The sequence below is a fragment of the Corvus cornix genome, chromosome 2, assembly GCF_000738735.6.
Source record: "Corvus cornix cornix isolate S_Up_H32 chromosome 2, ASM73873v5, whole genome shotgun sequence".
Classification (NCBI taxonomy): Eukaryota; Metazoa; Chordata; class Aves; order Passeriformes; family Corvidae; genus Corvus; species Corvus cornix.
This window is the reverse complement of record NC_046333.1, coordinates 150,349,938-150,365,842: the sequence shown is the minus strand read 5'-3', so window position 1 is coordinate 150,365,842 and position 15,905 is coordinate 150,349,938. Positions and strand designations below refer to the sequence as shown.

At 39.5% G+C, this 15,905-nt stretch overlaps 1 protein-coding gene across 6 annotated transcripts in view; it reads left to right on the top strand.

Moving 5' to 3' along the window:
* TRAPPC9 (trafficking protein particle complex subunit 9) overlaps positions 1-15,905 on the top strand; it is a 462,128-nt gene that overhangs the window by 143,915 nt on the left and 302,308 nt on the right. For all 6 annotated transcript variants that reach the window (XM_039548554.1, XM_039548555.1, XM_039548551.1 and 3 more), the window contains one exon: positions 13,233-13,375. In XM_039548554.1, coding sequence (XP_039404488.1) covers positions 13,233-13,375 — 143 coding nt within the window. The remainder of the gene's footprint in view (positions 1-13,232; positions 13,376-15,905) is intronic.

The window sequence follows — 15,905 nt, the reverse complement described above, 5'->3', positions numbered from 1 at the left end:
AGTCACTGTTTGGGAGTTTCCTGCTGCATATTTATGAAGTGCTCAGAGATGACTCAGTGTGTTTTTTAAATAAGCATTTGTAATCGTTTTAAGTGTGTGCTAACCACTTAGGTTGGGAATCAAGTTAACACACCCTTAATAACATCAAAATTGTGGTTTCAACGTCAGGTACCAGGACCTACCTACCTTCCTGCCTTCCTGCCTTCCTATCTTCCTGCCTTCCTTCCTGCCTTCCTGCCTTCCTTCCTGCCTTCCTGCCTTCCTACCTTCCTTCCTTCCTGCCTTCCTGCCTGCCTTCCTTCCTGCCTTCCTTCCTGCCTTCCTTTCTGCCTTCCTGCCTTCCTTCGTCCGTCCTTCCGTCCTATTTCTTGGAGAGAGAGAATTCAAAAGTAACAACATAAATTAAGCCTTTTTTAAATGTTATTTTTGTAGAATGATCTGTTATTTTTAGAGCATTATTGATGTATGTGAAGAATACAGATGTGTCAGTAGTGGCAGCTGGAAAACGGGGATGGTTCAAGTATTGTCTGAGCTCATGCTCAGAAATAAGCACCAAACACCTGCTGCAGACTGGTCACTGACGAGTCCTTTATAAATCTCTGTTTCTGAGAGAGCATTTTGTTACACCTCTCATTTGCTTTGTGACCTTTGCCTCTGGAAAATTTGTCTGTTTTTTTGGTAACATCACGGAATTTAAAGTGTATTCTCAGCCTTCAGGAATCCTCAGGGCAGGTGGGACTGGAGCCGGCCAGCATGGGCCATGTCCGTCCACCTTGCTGAATTGTGCCAAAATGGGGTCAGTGAAGAGTGGAAATAAATTTTAGTGTCATCTCTATGTCTGATTCATAGCTGCAATTATTTTTCTTATGTTTACTGAAGAGCTAAGTCCAAATTCCCTGCACTGAGGGGAAACATTTGAGGGAATTACACACAGAGAGTTTATAGGAGCACTGACTGTTTTAATAGTGTGAGTGAAGGTTTGGTTGCTTGGTATATTGACTTTAAAAGAACCTGCCCAGGGACAGACAGAAGATACATCAGAATGGAAAGTGTTGCTGTTCTGCAACTCAAAGAACTGATTTCTAGCCAGACTAGAGGACAGATTTAATTTCTGAAGTCTTAGTTTTTGAAAACTGATTTCACTCTTATTCTGTTATTTCTGTTCATTGTATTAAGGAGTAGGAATCTGCAATATTCGTTCTAACTCATTAAATCAGTGATAAATTTAGCTCAGTAACTTTACTGATTTTAAAAGTGATGGTGCTACTGAAGCCTCTGTTTCCAACCCAAGTAGCAGCTGAAAAATCTTAAGTGCTCAGTCTCTCATATTTATGCGTTAATGTCTGTGCTGAATAAATAGATATATAGATTAAGTTGTTCAAGCATTCCTCTTTTAAAGCCCCTTTCTTCATTTGCTTCTACTTTTGGAAATTCACTGGTTGGGCTTTTCCCTTCTAATCAGAGGAATTCCTGAAAAAATGAGGATTGTTTAACCCAAGAATTCCAAAGAGCTCTTATGTAAAAATCTGATCAGTTCCAAGGATCTTTTATGTAATTGATTTTTTTTCCTGATTTGCTGGATGCATTGTTTCTTTTTAAGGTACTTCTGTTTTTGCAGAGGAGGATTTTTATCTTTTTAGGGTGTGAGTATAATTTTTCTTCAGAGTGTAGTATAATAATATTATGAATAAAAATTATACACATAGTGAAGGGAGCTGGGTTCTTCAGCAGAATGTTTTGAACAGTGAATGGATTTGAGATCTTCATGAAACCATCTGTGTGGGATGGAACCCCGTGTTGTAAAATAGAAACTCTGGGTTATTCTTCCTTGGGTAATGGTGATGGCCCTGGACCTGTGTATGACCTTATGCCCATAGGGGGGTACATGTGATTCTTCCTTCATAGTCTGGAGTATTCTCTTCATATTCTCTGGTGGTTCAAAAGTTTGTAACTTTGACAAGTCAAGTTTTATGTTGCCATTGTGGAAGCAGAGTAATTAACACAGTTACTTTACACATTGTTGGTAAATATGGTAAAACCAGAAATGAAACTGCAGAGTTAATTTTAAGGTACGAGATGTTGGGATACTGTTGTAAAAGGTTTTTTTAATGAAGGGCAGCATCACAGTAAGCAAATCTGTCAGAGTTCTTTGAAGCATGTTCAGAGCTCCTGAACAAAGAGAAAATCATTGGTACTGCTCACTTGATTCCTAAAACACTTCCAGAGATTCTGACAAAAAGCTCTTTGAGAGAGCCAAGTGTGCTGCGAGATAAAAGTGAGGTCCCATCATGAGTTGAGCTGGTTCAAGGTAGGATAAATGGCCCATTTACACACTGAGGGTGGTCTCCTGCCTAATTCCTTGGGATTGTGTTGTGTCTGTGCATGCTTATAAAGGATCTGGGCATTAGAATGATTAGGGATGTGCCAAAGATCATCAAGGATAGCACACGTGAAAATCAACTCTTAGGGATTACAGGCTTATCCTGCAATAGAGGTGGGTTGGTAAGTTTGAGGTGAAGATCAGCATTGATCCACGTGCATGGTAAAGTAATGCACATGAAGAAAATGGGAGTCTTAATTCCAAATGCACAGTGATGGACTCTGAATTAACCATTGCAGTGCAGGGTAGAGATCTTGGAAGCATGAGACATTCTACAAAGGAGAGTATTAGGAATAGAACATTAGAAAGTAAAGGAATAGAGAACAAAACCAAAAGTTGTTCTTCAAAGAGTCCTTACCTCTCTTTGTGTGCAATCTTACCCTCTTTTCTCACAAAGGACGTGGTGGAAATAGAAGGAACAGAGAAGGGATGGACTGTGCTGAGGAAGAGTGAAACTGTGCAGAAATGTTTGGCATAAAAAACCAAAATTTAGTAACTTTGTGGTGTTACCCAGGGACTTGAGGTTGTTGCAAATGAACTTATTCAGACTTGGTGGTGTTGCTTTGGTGGGAAGGTTGGAGGAAGGCTCACCCTCACATTTGCAGACCTTAACAGTGTTGCAGAGCTTTGTAAAATTCTCACTTGGTAAACTCAGATAAATTCTGAAAAGTTGTACTTGTTTGCTGAGTCTGGAGCAGCCAGATGTGGTATGTAGCCATTAGAGAAAGCCCTGTGCTTGCTCTCTCCAAAGTGAGAGGTGACCTTGTGAATAAGCAGGAACCCTGATCAGAGGTATCATTCCCAATTGGGGAGCCACTTCTTCAGCACTTGTTTCTGGTTTTTCCTGAGTTCTTTCTGGATTGTAGTGGTTTTATATGTTATTTAATTTATGGCTTCATGGTGTGTGGGGTTTTTAAGCTGGAGACATGGTCTTTGTTATGCCCACATGTTGGTTTTACCCACCTCTCATGGGGTATGCCTTTAGTGAGAAGGGATCTGCCAGCATTTGTGCCTTCACTCTTGGGGACTCTGCCTGTAGGGTGAAATGAACAGGTTTCAGTGAGGAAATACATTCAATGATGCTGCTTTACAGCACCCAGCATGTTCTTAGATGTTGCTGGGAGAACCAGGTGGTCTCCACATAGAGAAATTTCCCCTTGGAAGGGTGTGTGTATATGTCTGTGATTTATTAATCAACCTCTGTTCCTGCATTTATTCTCTTTTTGTGCCTTCCTTCTTCAGAGTCAGGGCAGGATTTATCCAAAGCAGTGTGGCCAGCTGGTCAAGGGAGGGGATTCTGCCCCTCTGTTCTGGTCAGACCCCACCTGCAGTGCCGTGTCCAGCTCTGGGGTCCCAGCACAGGAAGGACATGGAACTATTGGAGTGAGTGCAGAGGAGGCCACGGAGAGGATTGGAGGGATGGAGCAGCTCTGCTGTGAGGAAAGACTGAGAGAATTGGGATTGTTCAGCCTGGAAAAGAGGCGGCTTCAGGGTGAGCTAATTGCAGCCTTCCAGTACCTGCAGGGAGCCAACAGGAAAGATGGAGAGAGACTGCAAGGGCCTGGAGGAATGGCTTCAAACTGAAAGAGAGTAGGCTTAGTTTGGATATAAGCAAAAACATTCTTTACTGTGAGGATGGTGAGGCCCTGGCACAGGCTGCCCAGAGAAGCTGTGGCTGCCCCATCCCTGGAATTGTTCTAGGCCAAACTGGATGGGGCTCTGAGCCCCCATGTCTAGTGGAAACTGTCCTTGCCCATGTCAGGGGGGGTTGGAATGAGATGGTCTTTAAGGTCCCTTCAACTGATGCCATTCTATGATTCTGTGATTTCAGAATCAGAGAAGTTACCAAGGAACACGTGTTCTGCCTTGCCCTTCCGTTCCTTCCAGTCCTCCAAGAACAGTGTGCAGGGCTGCCTTGATCCCTAGCACAGGTTTTTCTAACAGATTCTGCAGTTTAGTGTCAGCAGACGGAAAATTCTCCATGGGAATGTTCCACATAAAAGTTACTTATGTTTAGATTGTTTTTAATCTCTCATCTGTATCTCAGCCAAGAACGAGGTGCTATGACAACTGTGGTCAGCAGTGCTGGGACCCAGGCTGAGGGAGGTAAAACCTCTGAGGCAGCTGAGAATGTGCATCAGCCCCTTGGGCATGCAGCTGCAATAGTGGGACCCAGGAGACCTGGATGCAATTTGTCTTTAATTAAAAAAGGCAGAATTCTGTGATTAATACAATAAAAAGAATTATGTATTATATTTCCTGAATATTTCCAGAGGGGATTTAAACTCTAGGAGGGAATATTGTCCAAGGGAATTATTCTGTGTATTCCTGTCTTCTGTCTTTAGGAAGTAACAACTTGTATTCCAGCTAAAAAAATGCACACAAAATCACTTGTGAATGTGTGGCTGCAATAGGCAATTAGGAAGTGCAGAGTTTAATGAGAAATGAATGCTCTTCAGTACAAGATTGCTGGATATTATATTTTATCTGTCAGCCTGTGTATCTGTTTGTCAGAGTGACCTTTGATTCACCCTATTTGTTAATGCGGAATGACTACACCATGCCTGCCTTTAAACTTAATATTATTCTGCTCACATCTCCATTCTCATTATAAACACGGCTATTTTTAGCCTGCACAGATTCAGAATATGCCTTGTAAGCTTAAGGGGGATTTATTGAGCTCCTGTGTGTATTCACTAGAGATTCCTTGTTGAAGCTTACTGATTTAGGATTGGGGAGGGGTAAAATGTACTATTTAATTCCCAGAATATGCCTGCAGGAGCTATATTTAGTATATTTAGTAGCTTCAGCTACTTGTCATTGCCATTGTGCTATTTTTACAAAGAGATGCAGCACTTCCATTGTTCAGGAGTTTAACTAGACAGAAATGTGGATGGATGAGGTGGTGTGGTGCAGGAATTGCTGCTGGAAGCCCATGTGTACTGGGGGCACCTGAGTAACACTGCACCAGAGCTCAACACAACAGGCACCTTGTTCACTAAACCGGGTGTGTAAAGTCACCTGGTTAACACAGGTGCTAAAATTACATTTAATTGTGTGTTACACAGATAGAGAAGCTTAACAGCAGTGACAATGTGGGCTTTGCTTGTATTTGTACATACAAAGGTCTGACCTGCTGCAGAGGCACAATTTATTTCATTGCTTAACCACTTGTTAAGAATTTTATCCTGGCTTTTGTAGTTGCCATGTGTATTTTTAATGGAATACAGAGGAGACAAATTAGCATGGAGAGTGCGTGCTGCAGTTGGGTCCTGGAGGATGATTACATATGCACTACAAGATCATTACATATGCATATCCTTTTTATAATGCATGTATCAGGGCTCCTGCTATCAATTACGGCGCTATTTGGTGCTATAAGGGACAATATCTACAGGGAGAGTCTCCTTTTCTTGCTTGGGGAAAATTAGGAATTCTATCTTGATCAATGAAGCATTCCAGTAGATTCAGATTTGCTTCAGGACTGGCATGCAGAGAAATGTGTAGGTGCTTTCTGCCTTTACTTGTGTGTTGAATTTCTCTTTAAAACCACAGAATTTATGTTTTATCAGAAAAAAAAAAAGAGGACAGTCATATCATTTATGAAAATGTGAAACCCTAAAGGACATTTTGTGTATCAGGAAATCAGACAGGTTAGCCATGAGTGAAGACACTGATATTGTCCAGTGAGCGTGCAATGAATAAATCTCTTTCTGCAAAGCAAATAGGTCCCTTCCTGCCAGTCTCAAGTCCATGGTTGGACTTGATGATCTTGGAAACCTTTTCCAACCTAAGTGAATCTGTGATTCTATGATACCACTGTGCACTTATTCCACCAATTATTTTCATGCAAAAATTCAATTTATTATATAATTTCTTCTTTTAAATAATAATGAGGTAGTGTTTTCTACAGGCAGAAAACTTCATATATATTTGTTGACGTAGTCAAATTCTAATCTTCATTTCTTAACATGGACCTTTCTTGGGCAGCCTAAGATTGTGCCAGACACTAAAGACATTAGAGAGAACCAATTTATTTTCAGTTTTGAAATAATACTCACCTTGAATTAACCCTGGTGTAAAGGCTTGATTCTCTCCTCATCACAACTGATAAACTCCACTTCTCCTCCCAAATGTCCTTTCAATATCAGCATTTCTAGTAAAGGAAGGTCTGAGTGTGAAGGAGTGATGTGAATTCCTGCATGGAAGAAGCTTTGAGGATATAAATATCCAAGTCCTTTGGGACTGAGTTTAGCAGCAGGAGACTGGTCCAGAGACTTGGTGCTAAGGAGCTGTGTGTATCTCAAAACCACAGATTCCAGTAGTGCTGTTCTTTCCTTAGGGAGTAGTAAAGACTTGATGCTACTGTCATTTAACTGGAGGATGTTTTTCCTATTAGATTGGGGATTTTTGTCCTCCCAAGGAGAATTAGAGAATTTGAAGTTAGGCAGAAGTGTCTCTGCTTTTCTTCTTCAGCAGTGTGGGAGTGGTTTTTTTCCTTTTATCCTTCTGAGAACAAGTGGGCAGGAGGATGTTCAGCCCATGGACATAGAGGCACCAGTTGCTTCTCCCAACACTGCTGTTAAGCCTCATTCTTTTTACACAAATTTATCATTTAAGCCTCTTTTTTTGTACAAGCTTTATCCTTTGTCATGTTACCTTGTGGAACTGTGGGCTGTAGACTCAATGATGAGAGGAAGAAGCAAAAATGACAAGTATTTTTTTGTTAGACTATTACAAATGAAAGCTCAAGAAAGTGCTAACCTATATTAATTTTGATAGCCAGGTGAACGCTCAGGCAGAGCTGTGTGCGTTTCCAAATGTCAGGACTGGACTTTGAGATCAATGCTAAACACAGACACAGTCTTCGTGTTCACAGGTTGCTACAAAGTGGAAGCTTGATGTATTTGAGTCTCACCTTCCTTGGTTTCAGCTATCCAGGCATCTCCATTTCCTTCCCAATGCTCACCTTTTGGCCTTTTCCTTAAAAAAAAGATTTAACTGTGTCCCATGCCCTGTATTTGTGTCTGAAACAGGTTGCTGGACCAGCATATCCCACATGCTTGGATTAAAATCTTGCAGCTTGCAAGACTGGACCTTTTTGGGATTGATCCAGTACTGCATGTTTTTGGGGCCATCTCTGCTGTTGTCAGGAGCTTGGGCATTGCCAGGGTCACCTGCTGCCCTTGAAAAGAGTGTGGTTAATTGCAGAAATTCACTTTCTCCTTGTAACTGCCAGATAACTTAATTAGTTACAGCCAGGCAGATGAAATTCCTGATCCATTATTTATTTACATAAAGCGCTTTAAAGATTTTAAGCATTCCACACTGCAGAAGAAATGGAGAAATTTATTTTGCTGAGACAGATCCTCTGGTGCCTTTTGCGAGATGAAACTGATGAAGTAGCACATTTAAATTTCTCTTTTTTTACTGATGAGGATTTTACTGATTGCTGGTTAGAATTGAGTATGGGAGTAGAATGGTCAGAGAAGGAGAGGAATGAGGGAGGGAGGCAGAGAAAATTTAACAAAACTGGGGTTTATATTAAGTTTAAAGAAAAAATTCCCACACCCAAACAAACCAGAAAACAAAAGACAACAGGTGAGAAAAGGGGCTAAAGTCAGCAAGAATGGCTAAACACTCAGGAATGTGTGTAGTACTGTTAATGAAAATTTGGGTAAGAAACAGATCAGGAGCAGGATAGGATTTGGGAATAAATCAAGTTTACAGTTGGGCAAGTAATCTATAATTGTTTGTTTTTCCAAGGGAAGGTGTATTTGAAGCTTACCCACTTAGAATAAATTCTTTTTCAAATTTTGAGCTGTAATCACATGAGAAATTATACTCATTAATGAGAATTGTCTTCTGTAAGCCATTTGGAAGCTAAAATGGATAGATTCTATTGCAAATTTCTGTATTTTTGAGTCTGGTCTTCATCCTGATTTTTTCCCTTAGGTTTTAGTTTTTAAGTGTTATGAATTTAAAGAGGAGGCTGCAGTGGTTCAGTTTGGTATTTCTTTAGCCTTACTGCAGTCAGCGTCTGCAGTTCCTCAGGAGCAAACTGCCTGTAGCACTGACATTTCATCTTGTATGAAATGCTGAGATCTACTGAGTGTCATTTTTACTATACTAAGGGAATTTAGAAAACACCTGAAAACACAATGTAGTGAGCCTTGCTCACAAATTATGATTTGTTAATTTAATTACAGAAAACACCGATAATAAATATTTCAAAAATTATCTTTCAGTTTGTAAAAAAATTGAGGCCAAAATCTTGCCTGGCTCTCTGAAACACAGAGAGCAGGATGTGGGGTGATGGGATACTCCAAGAAAAAAAAAATCAAAAAACCAGAATCTTCTGGTTCTTCCAGTAGCAAGGTACACACAGGAATAAAGTAAATTATTGCCAGTAAAATTGTTTAGAGATAAAGAAGCAAAGAATAAGGGAAGAAATTGACTAAGCAAAATAGATAATGTAGGAATTCAAGCCAGGAGCTTTTGATCTGAACTGTTTCCAAGTCAGTAAATTTTACAGAACCCAAAATTAAGATGTATAAAAGTAATTTTCATCAGAAATGAGGAAATTAAATGAACATTTTATTGATTGTTTGCTCATTTACAATATATTACTATCAATTTGAGTTTCCTGAGTACTAATTCATGCACTGTGTATATAATTATCACTATCGGTGGTTTCTTTGTTAATTATTTCTAGTTTTGCTGTTCAGCAGTTTCTAAAAGTTTTTTTACAGCTTGCTTTTAAATTATTTTTGTTTAAAAGAAAATTACTTTTTAAATGCTTTTCATGTTTTGAAGATTTTTTCTTAAAAAAGGTCTGATTATGAGAGCTGTTAATATTAAATTAAGGTGATGCTTTGTGTTCTTCTATGGAAGTTTTATTTTCCTTTACATAGAGCATATAATGATTACGTCTCTGCAGGTGGGCCCTTATATCCTTGATTTATAGTTCCTTAACTTGCTCTTGGTCTAAGAAAACTTCCTGAGTTATAATAATGTTATTCTTCACATAAAACTTTGAGCACTTTTTGGGTAGCAAATTTTCTTGAGTCTGGTATTCAGTCAACCATCCCTCACTTGAGAAAAAGCAGAGAGAAAGGACTGAGCTCCATATTTCTCTTCCCAGCACAAGAAATGCCCTTCACACAGCTTTCCCCCCATTCATTTCTCTATTTCTTTTGTCATTGCCTGTTTTGGAGATTTCTGTTCCCAGTCAGTAATGTTCTAGTTTCTTCATAAGCAGCAATAATCTGTAGAATCAGATGGAAATTCTCTTTAGATTTTGTTCTTTACTTCTGGGTAGGAAGTACTGCGGTAGTAGTTCAGTAGAAATACTTGCTCTGAGCTGTGGATTGCAATTGAATTGGCAATTAAAAATCAGTATTAAAGGTGTTGCTGCTCAGAGTCACCTCTGAGGTGTTGGCAGATGGGTGCTGTCTGTTGCCAGTGAATGAGGAAACTTTAGTGCCCAGTGGTTTGCTTTTCATTAGTGGCATCAAACAGCAATTCCTTTCTAACTTTACTTTAAATTTTATTAGGAAAGTGACTCTGGAATTGATTTCCATGAACAAACTGGTGCCAGATCTATGCCAAAAATAATTTGAGGACAAAATGCGTGAAAAACCAAACCAGCAATTTTTCATAGTTTATCTATGGAATATTTCTGTTAGGTATCATTGGTAGTGGGTGCTGTTGGTTAAGAATGTCTCATTTGGAACTTAGATGCAGAAACACTTTTGTTTCCTTTCCTTCATCAATAGAAGGAAGGACCAATGAAATAATAAAAAATTTATCAAGCCAAAGCCATCGCAGTAAATATTTACTCTGAGTTTCCAGAATGGAGCTGTGCCTTAAAAACAGGAATGCCCCCAAGTCAACAGGTTTCTGAATTTCAGATGTGTTCAGTAGTTACCAACAGGCTTCTTTTCCTGCCTGCCCTGAGACTCCGGTGTACTCCATCCTTCCTTCCTTTTCTTTTTCATGGATCATCTGCAGGCACAACGATGTTCACAGGGACATCCTGCCATCTCATTCTCAGGCTGCAGTGATGCAATTTGGAGCAATCTAAGAGATGCTATTGGGATTTGTGAGGATGAAGAGAATCTGCAGCTCAGGCTGTGATTTGTGTAGGTTTGACAGGGAGTGAGGATACAACGTTATTTAAGTAGCATTTGGGCCGTTCTCTGCAGGTGCTGTGGGAGAGAGTGGTAAATTATTTTAAATTTGTAAGCTTATGAAAGGTGTAGGATTTCTTTTTTTCTATCATAGAGATAGAAAATCAATCTTTCATGTTACAGGTGAAGTAGTTTTTGAGGTTTTAAAGGAGATTGAATTTGTTGTTGTTATGGGTTTTTAAAAAATTTTTTTTCTGTTCATATTACATAAATCCTAAGCAATAAAACTTTCTCTAGTCACCTGAAGGCTCCTGAAGAAAAATCATTTTGTTCAGTCATGCTCCACCCCTACACATCTATCTACAGTCCTGATGTAAAGTCTGCCTGATGTTTTTTCTTTGTGTGCATGTGCACATTCATAGACTCCAGCAAATCATGATGGCCATAGAAAGAACAGAGGTTTGGGTGTGCTGCAGTTCTCAGAATCTCTTGTCTCCTCAGTGTTAAATGTGCCTAGTTAGATCTGACATTTTGGGTGGGAAGGGATGTCCTGCTGCTGTCTGGATTAATGGAATATGGTTGGGTTTCCTCTTCCCTGTTCTCTCCCCTGGGGTTTGGGGAGACACAGCATCATCAGCAGGGTTTCTCTTGCAAATTCCCCACTGCAACAGGGACCAAGATTATGAAGGTGCAGTTAAACTCTCCTGCTCATCAGTGGCACATAATGGTTGTATTTTTAGCCTTTTTTCTGGAGGTTTTTCACTTGGTATAGGATGGAAGGTGGTTTTGAATCTGAAACAGTGATGCTCTGTGACATTTCAAGCTCAAATGTGTTATGTGTTTACCTGTAATGACATGGGGCTGGGCCTGATAGAGCAGCTTTGTGCCACGGTCCCGTATAGAGTGAACCACGGAGCTTTTCCCAGCAGGACACTGTGAACATTACAGCAATGATACAGAACATGCATAGAGTTTTCACAATGTCCTAATTGAAATTGAAGTCCATTCTCACATTGCAATGTAAGTAGTGTCAGATCCCTGCACTTACAGAGCCTGGCTCTGATTTTTATGAAATGGTCCAGCTGGTTAATTAGGATGAAGTATGTTTTGAATGGATTTGTGCTTTTTTATTTTTGTCTTTAATATTGATTAGCTCTCCTGACATAACATAAACTTGAGTTCATTAACTACAAATTAGGAATTGACATAAACAGAGTAGATGGGTATGTCCAGAGTGCCCAGTGAAGGGTTTTATTTGTATTGTAATATGACTCTCATGAATTTTAATGAAACTAAATTAAGAATTAAAATTAGCCCACTTAAAGGCGAGTTGGAAATAGGCAGAACAGATAAGTGCACACATGCAACAAAACATTAAACTCTTGATTTTGGTATTCTTTAAATCACTGGATTGTGGTTATTTGAAGAAAGTGGTTCTGTCTCTGTTTCTTTTCCTTCGGCCAGACTTAGGATGGTATCAAACAGAAATGGCTTTTTTTTGTAAAATCCTTAGCTTGTTCCTTAAAGCTTATGAAAAAAAACTAACAGGTCTCATAAATTTTTTGTAAATCTTCTTGAGAGGCAGAGTGCTTTTACCTATCTGAGGGTTGACGGTGTCTGTTAAATAGATTTGGTTTCCTGGATAAGTTGTTGATTTGAGGGTTGGCATTTTTTTGCCTTTTTTATGAAGAATGAGCTAAAAGCCAAACAAAGATGAAATTGGTGTTGTTTCTGAACCCTTTTAGGAAGTGTCTGTGCTTCCAGATCTAGGCTTCAGCATAGTATGTTATGTCCATGTTTGGGTGCAGGGCTGGCTCTACCTCTGCCTGGCTCTGAGATGTGGCCATAGCAGCTGCCCAAGGACTAGAATAAAAACTGAGCAAAAAAAAATCCAGTGACACTTCCCAAGTTCTCACCTTGCTTCCAGCAAATTGTATTTCAGGAACATAATGAAAGACGAGGTCATGAATAATCTGTTTGGATCAGTCAAAGGGTTGTTCTGAGCTTGAACACTGATGATGACATGGGAACCATGCTGGAAAGCTTCTCCCATGCTGTTCATTGAGGGGAAAGACACAAAGCCCAAATTTCCTCAGAGAAGTAAAGACTCAGGGCTGCTGAGAGCAACAAGTGCATAAGAGTCATGCTAGAGAATCACCCTCATTTTTAGTATTTACTAACCAGTCATTTCCTATAAAACAAACACAAAGAAAGACAAGGTGCATGCAGTTAGGTGTTGTTTTAATCTGTTAGTTCATGGAGATGAAGTAAGTTTGCAGTGACTTGTTGAGAGACCATTCTTTTAGTTTTATGTGATCTTTATCTGCCCCCAAACTTTGAAGCTTTTTCATTTGATTTTACAGATCATGAAGTGGTGAATATTTTTCAACAGTATGAAAGAGTGCAGCATTTCATAAACACTAAAGTCTTCTAAGCAATTATAAGATCTTGATTTTTTTCAGTGTTGAATGTGGTATGGGGAGGAATTATGTAAAGGGAAGTCCAGCTGACTTTGTGCTGCACTCTAGTTTTTAAAAGGATTAGGCAACTCTTTGCCTAAGCTGCAGTTATTTGTTAGATTGCCTTTTTTCCTGGGATAACAGAACGGATGGGTTAGGAAAGCAAATTTGCAAATCACTTCTGTGGCCAAATTTAATTGAACTTGTGAAATGCACAGTAGTGAAAAACAGCTAACAAGGTATTGACTTTTATTTCTCTAGACACTGGAAGCCATTTTGAATTTCAAGTACTCTGGTGGACCAGGACATGCTGAAGGATATTACAGGAACCTTGCCCTGGGCCTCCATGTAGAGGTGGAGCCCTCTGTTTTCTTCACTCGCATCAGTACCCTGCCAGCAACAAGGTGAGCCTTGCCTTGACTCTTGAAATCTCACTCATTGTCTCTGTTCTATTGAACCATATTGGAAAGACCATATTGGAAACATTTTCAGTATCATCAGCAACATGTAGGTAAAGGATTACATGAAGAAATTTTCAAAATTTCTCATTGAGGAGTTTATTGGAGCAATTCATGTTCATTCAACAGTTTCTGAGCTTCAAACATTTTCTCCTGATGATTTATTTTAGCAGGGACAGGGTATCTCATGTTTATGGTACAGTTTGATTACATTTTTTCTGTATCTCTTAGCAGTTGTGGTGTGTTGTGCATTACAGAGTTTGGTGTTTGTATAACAGAATCTTACCCAAAATTCAGGTGTGAATGGTGTGATGAATAAATTGTGACCAGACTCTGCTTTGGTGCTTGTTTTCTCTTGTAAACCACAGAGCAATTTCACATATCATAGTGAAGGTTAAAAAACAAGGCAACACTTGATGGTGGTCAAACGTGATGACAAAATTTGAATAAAATTCGTCAGCCACTGAGTGCAATCAATTTTAATAATTAGTAGGATTATTGTAAAAAAACCCCTCTGTGTACAATGGGAGCAAGAATTTGGTTTGATTTAAATTCTGAGATTATTTCAATGCAGTTATGTATTGCAACACTAATAATAATAATAATAGTTGAGAGGGAACTTAGTTATTCAAGAGATTCCTACTGGGCTGGGACCGTTTCATGACAGACTTCAGAAATCTGAAGATGGGCAAGAAGGAAATGCCAGTCTAGGAGATACTGGGTGAATATTTAATTTTCAAGGGAAAGAATTCAGTCACCAGTATCATACCATGGCAAAAATGTCCAGGGATGGATGGACAGCCTGTGGCAGCAACATAGCCTGAAAAACAGGGCTGTGAGCAGAAGAATTAAAGCCTCAAGGAAAGTTTTTAGGCTTCAACATGAAGAGAAGTTGGAGAGTCAGGAACAGGAAGAGTGATAAGATGGGACTTATGTTAAAACATACATTTAAAGAAACTGCTGGTCTTGCTGAAGGAAAGATGACTGACAAGGGAGTGGAGTTTGTAATCATGGCACTGCCAAGAAGAATGGGATTCTGTTTTTCACCACAGGTGATACAGCAAATAATGACCTTTGCAAATAGCAAGGGAATTTTAGGTTAGGCAAAGATTGTGAAACGCTGCAACAGTTCTTTAAGAAAATGTTAAAAAATGAGACAAAGAGGATTATTTTTAGTGAGGCATTTGTGTCCTGCTCTTGCAAAACCATATGGCTCTATTAGTAAGCAAGTTTCTTGAGCATTTTGCTGCTTGAAAGTGTAACATAATAGGCATGGTTTTATTATTTTAGGAACTGGTCAAGTAAAGCAAATTTAATGCTGCTTGGCAAAGTCAGAACATGGTATCCAGAACAACTGTTTGCAAAATCCTGGGCCCCTTTTTAATGATGTCCAGAGTCTCATCCCTGCAATGGCACATTCTTCAGCATTTGTAAGGTTTTCGAGATTGAATAAGTGATCTCTCTTGAACAACCTGGAAGCACCACAGCATCAACTTGAAATAGTTTTCAAGAAGAATCATCATACAGGTTAAAATAACTGGGTTTCATTTATTATTTGAATGCATAGTCCCCTCCATTCAGTGTCAAAAAAGCTCTCCATACTCTCAAAATGTGTGTTTTTAATGGTTTAATTTAATAGACTGCTCTATGGTTCACTGCAATTCCTTATAGTTACAGGGTGGATTGGGTGTGAAGCTGCAAACCTTCCATAAAAGCTTCAAATGCAACCTGATGGGTTTTTTTTGACTCCCCCTTGTTGGGATGTTGGCCTTTTGTGCTTGGCTTCCCCAGCTATGTTTTGTGTAGGACAAGGTTATCCTACCCCTGCCTTGTCAGTCCGCTCTCAGGAGTTCATGATGTGGAGCAAGTATTTAATCCTGAAATCTTTAAAAATAGATGGAGGTGCTAATTCAAAGGCAGAGTTTCTGTGTTCAGCAGGGCACAGTTTCCCACATCGTGCGGCAGCTGGAGCTATATTTAGTGGCTCCAATTCAGCCAAGTGCTTCAGCTCACACTGTGTGTGTTTGCTTCATCCTTTGCCTGTTCATCACTCTGATCAGCAGTTAAGTCAGTGGAAACTTTCAGTAGTTTGCTGACTGGAGATGTAGTTAAAGATGTGGCTGCTTTTAAGGGTGCCTAAAAGCTTTACTGAGCTGGAGAAAAAGACTGTAATATTTACATTTCTCTCAGAAATGTTTTCTTGCTAGACCTGTCAAAAGGCTTTTTTTGTTTTTGTTGTTGTTGTTACTTCAGGTCTATATTGTTTGCTAAGTCATGAGTGCATTTTGGTGTTCTTATCTCTTCCTGCTTGTTCCATGCCATTGGCTTTAGTGATCTGTAACACTGTTCCTTTGCTCTTGTGCATCCCTGTGCAGATTCTCCATTGGAAGGGGAAGTCATGGCATTTGATATTATCATTTAGTGAAAAAATGCCAGAAATGTGTCTCCCAATCTGCAAAGGGTAACTGTTCATCAT